This window comes from Natator depressus, chromosome 4 (assembly GCF_965152275.1).
Source record: "Natator depressus isolate rNatDep1 chromosome 4, rNatDep2.hap1, whole genome shotgun sequence".
Taxonomy (NCBI): Eukaryota; Metazoa; Chordata; order Testudines; family Cheloniidae; genus Natator; species Natator depressus.
The window spans coordinates 91127326-91140959 of NC_134237.1; the positions used below are offsets into that span (position 1 = coordinate 91127326).

Below are 13634 nucleotides of genomic sequence, written 5' to 3' on the forward strand. Positions count from 1 at the left end.
GATTGCGTGAACCTATGTGTATGTTAAGCCTGGTCTGCACTCAAAACTTGCACTGGTTTAACTAAAGTGAGTTTTTAAATCAAGTTAGTTAAACTGATGGGAATTCTTAAATCTACTTACACAGGTTTATACTGATGTAGTGTAAATTTGTAGCTTACTGACATAAGCAAAATCTATATATGCCTGTGTAAACTTATTTAAGAGTTTCAAGATGGTAATTTATACTGACATGCGTCCGACGAAATGGGTATTCACCCACGAAAGCTTATGCTCCAATACACCTGTAAGGTGCCACAGGACTCTTTGCCATTAAAAACAATGTTCATTAAACTGGTGCAAATTTTTTGTGTAGACAAAGGCCTTGGTTTCTACAAATTAAAAAACCAAGCAAACCTGAAGACTTAAAAGGACACTGTATTTTCCATGTGCCCCAGTCCTGCAGCTTGCTGAGCACTCAAGCTCTGATCCAGCAGAACACCTAAGCATCTTAATTTTAAACAAATAAATAGTCTCAATGACTTCACGTACTCTAAGTTAAGAACCTTGTAGGACTGAGCCCATGGATAGGGTTGCCAGGCATCAGGTTTTCAACTGGTGGCTCCAGTCAGCACAGCTTACTGGGCCTCTAAAAGTCTGGTTGGTCACAATGGCCTGCTCCATATGGCTCCCAGAAGTGGCTGGCATGTCCCTCTGGATCCTAGGCGCAGCAGCAGCCAGGAAGGCTCCACGTGTTGCCCCTGTCCGCAGCGTAGGTGCTATCCCAAGCACCGTCTCTGCAGCTCCCATTGGCCAGGAACTGTGGCCAGTGGAAGGTGTGGGGGCGGCACTTGCAGACGGGGGCAGTGTGGAGAGCCCCCTGGCCACCCCTCTGGCTAGGAGCCAGAGAGACATGCCAGCTCCTTCTGGGAGATGCCTGAGGTAAGCGCTGCCCGGAGCCCACACCCCTTTCCCCAACCCTGAGCCCCCTCCCACACACACACTCCCTCCCAGAGCCCACACCCCGCATACCCTCTTGCACTCCAAACCCCTCGGCTCCAGCCTGGAACCCCCTCCTGTACCCCAAGTCCCTCATCCCTGGCCCCACCCCAGAGCCCTTCCCACATCCCAACCCCCTGCCCCAGCCCAGAGCCCCCTCCCACACTTCGAACTCCTCAGCCCCAGCCCCCTCCTGTACCTCAAACCCCTCATCCCCGACCCCCCCTAGAGCCCGCACCCCCAGCTGGAGCCCTCACTCCCTGCCACACCCCAACCTCCTGCCCTAACTCAGTGAAAATGAGCGAGTAAGTGAAGGGGGGGTGGAGAGCAAGCGATGGATGGAGTGAGTGGGAGTGGGGCCTCGGAGAAGGGGCAGGACAAGGATGTTGGGTTTTCTGCGGTCAGAAAGTTGGTAACCCTAGCCATGGATCTGTGGCAGATTCCCCTGGCTCTGGAACTGTGGAAGACAGCCATAAGGCTTCTTTCTGAAAATCCCCTTGCCAGCTCTATTGCATGGCATAGGCTTAAGTTTCTAGGCAGTTTCTAGACATCACTGTGGCTAGTTGGCAGCCAGGGGGTCTGCTATAACACAAGCAGGCCCCAACAAATTATGCCTGGGGCCTGTCCAGGCCCTGAAATGCCCAGGCCAGCTACCTTTGGTTCCCTCCCTTTGGGCTGCAAGTTCTGTGCTGTGCCTCTTCGAGTTGCAGCACAGAATCTACCCTTGTCTTCATGTCCATCTATAAAGCATCCCACTTACATTAGCATTAAACAATAATAAACTATAAGCATTTGTGTAGCAAACTGTAAAAATGTGACGTGCAGGGGGAAGAAACACACTACAAAAATCCGAAGTGCTGATATACTTCATTTTAGGTGGAGTGGCAGAAGCACTTTAATATAAGTTGCCTAACACTTTCCGCCCACTATTTTATATATTGCTCACAAGTTTGTCTTAAAAAGAAATAGCTAATACTAGCTACAGTACAAAGATAGTATTTTTGCACTCTAATTTCTCATTTGTTTACATTGTGAATTAACGTATGTCAGACCCCCTAAAACCTACATTTTAGACGATTTCTGCACTTGTGGAGGCTACATGTAGCTACACGCTGCACTGAAAGGCAGGCTGTGTCCACATTCACTGGTGTATGTAGCTACACGCTGCAGTGAAAGGCTCCAGAAGGGGGCAGCAGTGGGGAGCAGCTTCTCACTGCCAGAGCCTTTCACTGAAGCAAGAAAAGGCTCTGATGAGGGAGGCAGCAGGGAAAGGCTCTGGCAGCTCCCTGCTGCTTGAGCTTTTCATCTCCCTGCTAGAACATTTTGCTGTAGCAAGGTTTCAGAGTAACAGCCGTGTTAGTCTGTATTCGCAAAAAGAAAAGGAGTGCTTGTGGCACCTTAGAGACTAACCAATTTATTTGAGCATAAGCTTTCGTGAGCCACAAGTACTCCTTTTCTTTTTGCTGTAGCAAGGAAAGGCTCTGGCAGAGGGGAGCTGCCTGAGTCTTCTCCTGCCACAGTGAAAGGCTCCGGCATCAGGGGGACAGTGGACTCTACACAATTAAAAATAGTAGTGTAGACATGGGGCAGTGTAGAGAGCTGTGTGGGGTATATACCCTAGGTTTCAGGCATCTAGGTCACTCTACTCGTATAAGCTCGTATAAGCTGTGCCTCACCATCTACACTGCTCTTTATATACATGCCAACCAGGTGTGCAGTGTCTGTACTCTAAACACCGCCGTAAGTGTAGACATACCCTTAGAGATGTGTGGCATGCAGCATATAGGAAAGGAAGAAATACATATTTAAAACCTTTTACAAAAAATTAACTTTCTACTAAATGCACATCATAAAGACTTGAACACAAATCCTTTATATACACAAACAAACTAAACATATTAGTAAATACTATTTCATAAGCATTAGTGACCTTACTATCAAAAACTTTCAAGATCTCTGTCATAGTGAGAATGTTTGTTTCTGGCAGCCCATATTTTTAAATCTAAATTGTAATTATTGTTTTTTAAATTGATAATAAATAGTCCTCAATTTCTATTTGAACATATTGCGACAAAGTGTGATGAACACTTAGGTAGTGTCTACACCGCAATATAACACATGAGGTGGGCCTGGGTCAGCTGACTTGGGCTTATGGAGCTATGATTGTGGGGCTATAAAATTACGGTGCAGATGTTCAGGCTTGGACTGGAGCCCTAAGACCCCCAAGGATTCCCAGAGCTCCAGCCGTAGCACAGACATCTACACTGTTATGTTATAGCCCCACTTTTCAATATATTTACCTATCCTAAGCTATTGTTCTCTTTGTCCTTAATTTACAGGTACCACTTCCAGTAGCAATACAATGGTTGCTCCTACAGATGGCAATCTTGACAATAAGCATACAAAAGATAATATTGAAGAGAAGTAAGTATCTCCTCAAAGACCAACAGTACTGAGTTCTTGACTATTGATAACCAGTGCAAATAACTGCAGTCTGATCGATTTCTCAGTTTACACTATATCATTGTTGCAGCCAATCAGATTACATATTCAAATCTCTGTTTCCTGATCGATTTATTAGGAACCAACAATGCATATATTTCTTGACCTCTAATTTACTCTTCCAGATTTGTGGATGCTCCCTATGTGGCCCTCCTATTTAAAGCTGTCTGAGATATAAAAACAGAGCTGCTACAGTATCAGCCCCACAGGATTTGTGGGGCTTTTTTTGTTTGTTTTTAAAGGTTTTCCTACATGGGGAAATTTACCAGCAGAACTATATCTGTATAATTTCTCTGGTATAACTCCCCATGTTGACACTCTTATTCCACTATAAAAGTGCCTTTTTCTGATTTAGTTTTTGTCATTTTGAAAACAGCATAAGCTAAAGTGGAAAAAGGCATTCTTACTCTGGAATAAGAGTGTCCACACAGAGTTTTATACTGGTATTGCTACATTCTTATAATAATTCTGGCATAATTATGCTGATAAACTTCCCGAAGCAGACAAGTCCCATGTTATAACAAAACAAAACAAAAAATTTTAGGTCTAATGGAAAGGGCTGTCTGGAGGGCAGTTTGCCTCAGGCCCCCTGTTTGAGAGGGACCCCAAACAGAGTGGTGCTGCGACACCACACTCCAGGTCACAGTGCTATTCATTGAAGTTTTGCCCACCGACCCCTTGTCCCCAGTCATGACAGAGGGGCAAGAGGGCCACACCTGAGTGGCACTGTGATCCCATCAGGTCACAACAACCAGAGCAGGGAGCTGGGACAAGCCCTGTGAGACAGGAGCTGTTGTTGCAGGGTGAATGTGGGACAGGCTCATTCTCCAACCATCCCCCAGCCCTCCCCTCAGTGTTTGAAACCCCCCCCCCCCCCAAGAGTACAAAAACAGTTTCAGATTTTGCCCTGGATCCCCTCTGTGTGGCTCTGCTAAAGGAGAGCTCTCCAGATATTTTTGTTGAAGGCATTCTGTGCAGCATTCTGAACTTCGCTTCTTCTTTGAGTGATTGCTCATGTGTATTCCACAGTAGGTGTGCATGCTCGCCTCGTGCACTGGTGCCGGAAGTTTTTCCCCTGGCAGTACCCATAGGGGGAGCGCCCCAGTGACCCCTGGAGTGGCGCCTCCATGGCGCAGTATAAGGGGAGCTGTGCTCTCCCCCCACCTTCAGTTCCTTCTTGCTGCCAGTGAAGGTGCATCAGAATTACTCTGCTCCAGCTTTGCTGTAGCTCGTCCCCAGAACTGCTTGTTCATTCAGTATTAGTACCTGTAGTTAGTTAACTGTTCAGTTAGTTCAGTTAGTTAGAGTGCCCAGGCCGGGGCATGCCCCACGCCCTGGGTTTTAAGTTGTGCGACACTTGTTGGCAATCTGTACCAAGGAGTGACCCGCACGCGGACTGTCTGTGCTGTTTGGGAGAAACCCATATCAGCGATCGTTGCAAAATTTGCAAGTCGTTTAAGCCTCGGACCAAGAGAGAAAGGGATATTAGGCTCCAGGCTATTCTGATGGAGTCGGGGTCAGCGGCGCGGCGACCCTCCGGTGCCATCAACCAGTGGGCCGCTCCCCATCCACGGGGCACGCCAAGAGGGCTACAAAGACGCAGTCCTCGATCCCCACCGGCCTCTAGGCCTCTGACTCAGGTCGAGCGGAGTAGCCCGGCCCATTCGGAGCAGGCCTCCCCAGATGTCCGGATGCCCTCCATGCCAGATGCCCAGGACATTATGTCCATGCCGGTACCAGGAGCACCACCGACGTTGGCTCCACGCTCCAGAGGCAAGCCACCGCAGGGATCTCCGCAGTCGCCCCTGGCTCGGTACCAGTCTCAGTCGAGGGAACGTTTCTGATGCCGTTCGCCACCCAGCAACCATTCAGGGCAAAGTCCATGTGGATTGCCCTCGACTCCCACCAGGCTGGTTGAGTTCCATCTGACCGAGACTCTCGGCACCGCTCCACCTCGAGGAACAAATACTGACAGGACCAAGGCAGATGTTGCCCAAGGTCCTTGTCTCGGAGGGGTTATCGCAGCCGGTCGCAGCACGGGTGTTGACGCCGTTCCTGCTCAGAATCCCGCTCCAAGACCCTGCCAAGGCATTGCCTCCACAGCCCCGGGCGTCGATCACCAATGTCTTGCCGTTGCACATCCACTCATTGGAGCCGATCGCAGAGCAGCCGTTACCGACAGTACCGGTCCTCCACGTTGGGATCGCGGTCCCATGGTTGGCATCACTCCCGGTCCGGGGACAGCGGCAGGTCGTATGTCAGCCCGGCCTTCATTCGTAGTTGTCCATCGATCAGCCAGGCCGAACAACCGGCTCTGCCGGTGCTGCAGCAGATGCAGTGGCACTGGGCCCTGTGGCCAGCCCAATGGTACCAGTGGGCACCCTGGCCTCCGAAGCACCATTGGCCTCCCTCTCCAGACCTCTGAGGAAGGAGTCGATGGGACGTACATCCTCTGCACCATGCCTGGAGACCGACCAGGTGGTGGACCCTTCCGTGCTCGCGGACACCCAGAGTACCACACCGGCCTCCTCGTCCTCCCCAGATGAGGCAATTATGGTTCCGCCCCCCTCCGTCCCACAGGAGGACTTTAGGGCCCACCAAGAACTCTTAAAAAGAGTGGCATCAAACTTCCACCTCCAGAAAGAGGTGGACTCCCTGTTTAATGTGCTGTCCTCTTCGGAACCGGGCAGGGTAGCCTTGCCTCTCCATGAAGGAGTGGCAAAAATTTCAAATGCCCTGTGGCAAACACTGGCCTCATTGGCTCCCGTCTCCAAGAAGGTGGAATGCAAGTACTTTGTACCTGCCAAGGGACACGAGTACTTATACACCCACCTGGCGCCCAACTCCCTCGTGGTCGAGTCAGTCAACCACAGGGAACGGTAGGGCCAGCCAGCTCCTACCCCAAAAAATAAAGATTCATGGAGGCTGGACTCTTTTGGGAGAAAAATTTATTCGTCCTCGAGCTTTCAGTTAACCACGAGGCTCTCCTGGGCTGGTATGAGTTCAATCTGTGGGGCTCCCTGCCCAAGTTCAAGGACTCCCTCCAGGAGCATGATAGGAAGGAGTTCAAAGCACTGGTGGAGGAGGGTACAGTGGCTGTCAGAACAACCCTGCAGGCAACTTCGGATGCGACGGACATGGCCGCCGCAGTGTCCGTGAGAAGGGCGTCGTGGCTCCTGCTTTCTGGGCTGTCCAGCGAGGTGCAGACCTCCATGCAGGATCTCCCATTTGATGGCAGAGCTCTGTTTGCAGAACAAACGGATACAAGGCTGCATGGCATGAAGGACTCCCACACGACCCTCCAGACTCTGGGTCTCTAAGTTCCGGCTCCGGCTAAATCTAAATTCAAGCCTCAGCAGACTCCTGCTCAGGCCACTGACCCAAAATACGAGGCCGCCTATAAGAAGTCGCGGGACTACAAGAGGTGCCCTCAGAGGCAGTCTCAGCCTGCCCCCCAATCTGTGCCCTCCAGGGGCAAGCAGGCAGGGAAAAGGAGGTTTTGACGGGATGCTCGGGGGTGCCCTACCAGTTCTCATCAGGGATCCACCCTCAATAAAGCTTCCCTTCTCCAATCAGTTGTGTGCTTTCCCCCTGGAGTGGGCGCGGCTGACCTCAGACCGCTGGGTCCTCCACACCATCTCCTGGGGCTACACCCTCCAATTTACTTCCTTCCCGCCCAACCATCCCCCGTCCCTCCTGGGGGACCCCTCGCACGAAGCTTTGCTCAAGAAGGAGGTGGGGCGGCTCCTGGGCCTAGGAGCGGTGGAAGTGGTGCCCGGGGAGCTCAAAGGCAAGGGGTACTACTCCTCCTATTTCCTTATCCCAAAGGTGGACTCAGGCCCATCCTGGACCTGTGAGGTCTGAACTGGCACATGGTGAATTTCAAGTTCCGCATGGTCTCCCTGGCCTCCATCATCCCCTCCCTGGATCCCGGGGACTGGTACTCTGCCCTCGATCTGAAGGACGTGTACTTCCACATTCATATATTCGAGGGGCACAGATACTTCCTCTGTTTTGTGGTGGGGCAGAATCACTACCAATTTACGGTCCTCCCATTTGGCCTGTCCACTGCCCCCAGGGTATTTACAAAATGTATGTCGGTGGTAGTGGCCGACCTCAGGTGACGGGGTACTCCAGATCTTTCCCTATCTGGACAATTGGCTGGTCAAGGGCAGCTCCCGGTCACAGGTGAGGGATCATGTGACGCTCCTCCTGTCCACGTGCACTGCTTTGGGCTAGTTGGTAAACAACACCAAGTCCACATTAGTCCTGGTTCAACGCATAGAGTTTATCGGGGCACTCCTGGATGCCTCGTTGGCCAGAGCCTCCCTCCCACCGGACAGGTTCAAGACCCTGAAGAGGCTCATCAACGCGGTCACAAGGTTCCTGGTGACAACAGACAGAGGGTGCCTCCAGCTCTTGGGTCACATGTCAGCGTGCATGTACATGGTCTGTCATGTTGGACTCAGGATGAGGCCCCTGCAGCTCTGGTTGGCCTCAGAGTTCTCCCAGGCCAGGGACAGGATGGACAAAGTCTTCACCATACCCGACTCGGTGATTACTTCCCTGTGGTGGTGGTCCGCCCCGAGCAACATGCTCCAAGGGGTCCCGTTCAGGGATAGGGCCCCACCGCTGGAACTGGTGTCCCATGCATCAGACCTGGTTTGGGGGCCCACATGGGGAACATTCAGATCCAGGGTCTATGGTCGGCTCAGGATCTGACCCTTCACATAAATGTCAAGGAGCTCAGGGCAGTATGGCTGGCGTGCGTGGCCTTCCACTCGCACCTGGAGGGCAGGGTGGTCAGGGTCCTCATGGACAACATGGCCTCGATGTCCTATATCAACAGGCAAGGCTGGTCCTGATCCTCTCCCCTCTGCCATGAAGCCCTTGTGGGATTTCTGTATAGCCCATGACATCTACCTAAAGGCCTTCCATCTACTTGGCACCTGGAATGTGTGGGCGGATTGCTTGAGCAGGGACTTCTCCTCTCAGCATGAGTGGTCTCTCCACCTGGAGTTGGCTCACAGGCTTTTCCGACTGTGGGGGACCCCCCAGGTGGACCTGTTCGCGAGTCGACAGAACCGGCACTGTCCCTGGTTCTGCTCCAGGGCGGGGCTGGGACGGGGCGCTATCTCCGATGCCTTCCTCCTGTCCTGCTCAGACCAGTTTCTCTATGCCTTTCCTCCGTTTCCACTGATCAGCAAGGTCCTGGAAAAATTAAAGACGGAAAAGGCCCAGGTCCTTCTGATTGTTCCAGCATGGCCCAGGCAACATTGGTACGGGACCCTCATGGACCTGGCGGTTGCTCTGCCGGGACCATTGCCACTCCGCCTGGACCTGCTCTCCCAGGACCGGGGCTGCCTTCTCCACCTCAATGGTTAGGTAGGGAGGAAAAGACATGCTCAGAAGGGGTTCAACGCGTCCTCCTAGAAAGCAGGCAGCCCTCCACGCTCCGCGCCGCACCTACTCAGCAAAGTGGTCCCAGTTGTCCAGATGGGCGAATGAGCGGGGCATTTCCCCGGTGTCTGCCCCGTTCCAGCTTATCCTGGACTACCTTCTCCACCTTAGAGCCCAGGGCCTGGCATCCTCATCAGTCAAGGTCCACTTGGTGGCCATATCAGCCTTCCATCCACCGGTGCAGGGTCACACAGTATTCTCCCATGCTATGACTGGCCGGTTCCTCAAGGGGTTGGACCATCTCTTCCCGTATGCTAGGCTCCCGGTCCCACAGTGGGACCTAAACCTGGTGTGGGCCTGTCTCATGGGACTCCCGTTTGAGCCGCTAGCCACGTGCTCCTGGTCCCAGTTCTCGTGGAAAGTGGCCTTCCTGGTCGCAATCACGTTGGCCAGGTGGGTCTCGGAGCTCAGGGCTCTGACATCCAAGCTTCCATACATGGCTTTCCATAAGGACAAGGTCCGGCTCCACCCACACCCTGAGTTCTTCCCGAAGGTGGTTTCTGCCTATCACATGGGTCAGGACCTCTGCCCCAAGCATCCAGTGAGGAGCGCCGTCTCCACACGCTCAATGTGTGACGGGCTCTGGCTTTCTACCTCAAGCAGACCAAGCCGTTCAGAAAGTCCTTGCAACTGTTCATCGCCTCAGCTGAGTGCATGAGGGGTCGGTCAATCTCCAACTCCAACTGGATCACTTTGTGCATCTGTACCTGTTATGATCTGGCGGGTATCCCCCCGCCACCGATTGTGAAGGCGCACTCAAGTCGAGCACAAGCCTCGTCTGCTTCCTTCTTGTCCCATGTCCCCATCCAGGACATTTGTAGAGCTGCCACCTGGTCTTTGGTTCATACGTTCACCTCACACTATGCGATCGTCTCCCAAACCAGGGATGACACCGGGTTCAGCAGGGCTGTACTCCGTCCCGATAATTTGTGAACTCCTACCCACCTCCAACAGATATAGCTTGGAATACACATTGTGGAATACACATGAGCAATCACTCGAAGAAGAAAAGACAGTTACCTTTTCCGTAACTGGTGTTCTTCAAGATGTGTTGCTCATGTCTATTCCACATCCCACCCTCTTTCCCCTCTGTTGGAGTTGTCTGGCAAGAAGGAACTGAGGGTGGGGGAAGCGCTCAGCTCCCCTTATACCGCGCCATAGAGGCACCACTCCAGGGGTCGCTGGGGCACTCCCCCCTACAGGTACTGCTAGGGGAAGAACTTCAGGCACTAGTGCATGTGGCAAGCACATACCCCGATTGTGGAATAGACATGAGCAATACATCTCAAAGAACACCAGGAAAAGGTAACTGTCTTTTCTAAGAGATGTAACACAGAACTTGGAGCCCAGGAGGTTGGGCAGCTCAGGTAGCTTTTAGCCACCTTTGCACCTTCCCAGTCTTCAGCTATTCTTGGGGCTGGAGAGGACTCCAGCTAAAATACACAGTGCTAGAGTCCTATCTGGGTTACAGCAGTCCCCCTGGGCTGACTTCTGAGCTTCAGCACTGTCCAGAACCTCTGCAGGTGTGCATGCTGCCATCACATTCAAAATATGTACCTTACACCCAGGCTTGCAAGTGGGCTGGGGGGTCTTTAGGAAGCAGCCATCTGGCTGTCTTCCACAGTGCTTGTGCTAGGGAAATCCTGTACTGGCTGGAAAAGAGGCTTTTAAAGCTCATTTACTCTGCTCTGACCATTTTCTATGGCAAAAAGGGGCCAGAGTGGGACGTGAGGATCTCATCCTGTGAATATCTGTGTCAATTCATATATTGACTTTAAGTTTTGGTGAATGATAAGATCAACTTGAGTGTAAGCTCCTTTGGGGTAAGAACCACTCTTGTTATGTTTAGGGTGACCAGATAGCAACTGTGAAAAAACAGGATGGGGGTGGGGGTAATAGGCATTTTACAACCATAACTAGGGTGATCAGATGTCCGTTTTTATAGGGACAGTCCTGTTTTTGGGGACTTTTTCTTATATAGGCGCCTAACACTCAAGCTCTTAATAATTATTCTGTTTCCCTTTGAGATAACTATTATCAGTTTCAATATTTACTTCTCTGTCATGTTTCATGTATTATGAATGTGTTATTTAATATGTACATAAACATTGTATTCAGCTAGATATTAATGCAGGTGTTTTAAAGAAATATACTACTGCAACAGATTGTCTCAGATAGTTACATTTAAAAGAAACTCTTGTGTAAAGCACTGAATTGCTATATCATTTTACCACAAAACACGCCTGTTATTAACATTCATGTATTCATTTGTTCAGCTATGTGCATCTAGATATCTACAGTGGGTTGAATAGTAATTTGAACCGCCAGCACCACAGGCTAGAATCTCGCTACAGCAGCAGCTCTGGAGGATCATACGAAGAGGAAAAAAGTAATATATTTTTAAAAATATTTGAGTGAATATAGCCTAAAATTTTCACAAATACTAAAAACTGTTCGGTAAAGATTATAGGACACATTCACATGCATTCAAAGAGTATGACCACGGACTGTAGGGAACAAGAGATGAGGCAGGCTGCTTTCTCATGCATCCAGCCCAAAAGAGCTTTCCCCCATCCTTTAGCCCTAATCTCCCAGTCCTAATTTTGCTGCTGAAATTGCAACTAATAAAACAGATACTCAGTTTCCACAGCAGGATGCAGGACAGGATGGGGAACCATATGTTGTAGTGCTTTCTCCTCCTCTTACTCTCCAAAGTGGGGTGTGAGCAGCAGGTTTTGGTTTCTCATCTTCCCAATTCCTCTCCACCTCCTTCTCAAATAGCCACCAATCAGCAAAGGAAAGTGTGGTATCCCAATAACTTGAAGGCCACTCAGGTTTAAATGCAAACTTTATTCCAGGGCTGCACCCCCTCAAGGTTTCTCTTCCTCATGATGCTCACTGGAGCCTTGCCTGTTCCTTTTCCTGGCTCCTCTTCCTGGTGTCTTAAAGGAGCCATGCCCCATAAACAGCCGTTTCCAAATAGCACATTTTCCATCTCCAAACAGGTTTTTTTTGTACAACCATACAGTAACAAATTATACAATTTAAACCTTCAAAATGCCAGTAATTCATTTGGTTGTTACACCACAAAGTCCTTCAGCCAACATGGGGGCCCACAGGAGCGTAAAGGTCTATGCATCACCCTTGGGACACCAACAGCTGGCAGATGTGGGGTTGGAAGTGAAAGTGGAGACTCTGGGTTTGTCTTCACATACAGCACTGCAGCAGCACAGCTGCACTGGTGTAACTGCTTCATAGTAGCGATTTAGTGAAGATGCTACTATGCTGATGGGAGAGCTTCTCCTGTTGGCATAGTTAATTCACCTCCCTGAGAGGAGGTAGCTATGCTGAAGGGAGAAGCTCTCCTGTTGACATAGGTCTGTCTACTCTGGGGGTTAGTTCAGTATAACTACATTTCGCAGGGGTGTGGATTTTTCACATCTTTGTGTGACACAGTTATAATGATATAAGTCTAATGTAGACCTGGCCTGTGTTGGAGCAGGCAGTACCCCTTCAGCTGCAGATGGTGCAGTGGGGATTTCCACACCCCCTTCCCCTGTGATGGTTTCCCGTATATGCACTAAATTACTGGTATGCCAGTGGGACCCGTCATGCAATTCGTATGTTACCACTCCTAGACATCTGCACTGGGATTGAAAGTTGTGATCCAAACTTGGACCCCCCTGCATAGTCTGTGTACAAGTACCCATTGCCCCACCACCAGGGTCTTCACCCTAGCCCTCTGTGTCATCTGTGTAACCTTTGTATCATGCCTGCTGCTTCTGTATGTGGTTGTGAACCTGATGTGGACCACCTATATGCTGTGGATCTTTAAAATGGGGTTTAATAAGTAATGATAAGCACAACTCTTGCCCCATCATCAGGAAAGCTGGGGACTGACCTATTGATCTCTGGGGAACAGCCCAGTAATGCTGTAATACTGGGTGGAGAGCTTGCAGAAAGGCCAAACCCTGGGTTAGATGAGCCCAAAGTTTGTTCTTCAATCTGAGATTAAATCTTTCTTCACCCCCATTAGCCTGAGGATGGTAGCTGGGACTACAGACACGCCAGATCTCTTTATCTGCTAGGAATTGAGTGAAACAAACAGAAACAAACTGCAGTCTGTTATCAGTAATTATCATTAAGGGATAATCCCACCTAAAGAACCACTCCTCCAGCTGATCACAGACAATTTGTAATGGTACTAGGCTGCTAGCTGCTACCTCTGACCATTTGGAAAAAGATTCTAAGCTACTTATAGAAATCACTGATGCTGTGGGGCGGGAATCATTTCTCCACATAAGGCTAGCTGTGTGGACTGTCACGGCCAAGGTGGCAGCAGGGTAGGAGTCAGGGGTACACTGGCTTGCTTATAGGATTTACAACTAAGTAAATGTGGTTCACTATTTCTGAACATCTTTTCAATGTGACAATCAATTCCTGACCACTATACCGCCAGGTGACACCTCTACCTCATATGTACCATCCCAAGGTGCCTTTTGTGGGCAATGGCCAGCACCTCTGTCTGCATGGCCTCTGGAAATTCCACCTATGAGTCCCAAAGTAGACCTTGATCACCCCATGCTGACAATTCATGTCTCACATGAAAATAAGCCCCCAGATAATCTGAAATAGTTTCTGGCCAATCCTGACAAACATACTTGAGAACTTTCTGGTAACCAGAGCCATCCCTTGGG

At 50.3% G+C, this 13634-nt stretch overlaps 1 protein-coding gene across 1 annotated transcript in view; it reads left to right on the top strand.

The window, feature by feature from the left end:
- The window catches only part of FRYL (FRY like transcription coactivator), a 321897-nt gene that overhangs the window by 195067 nt on the left and 113196 nt on the right, over positions 1-13634 (top strand). The window contains exons 36-37 of the mRNA XM_074951439.1: positions 3315-3399; positions 11214-11326. Coding sequence (XP_074807540.1) covers positions 3315-3399; positions 11214-11326 — 198 coding nt within the window. The remainder of the gene's footprint in view (positions 1-3314; positions 3400-11213; positions 11327-13634) is intronic.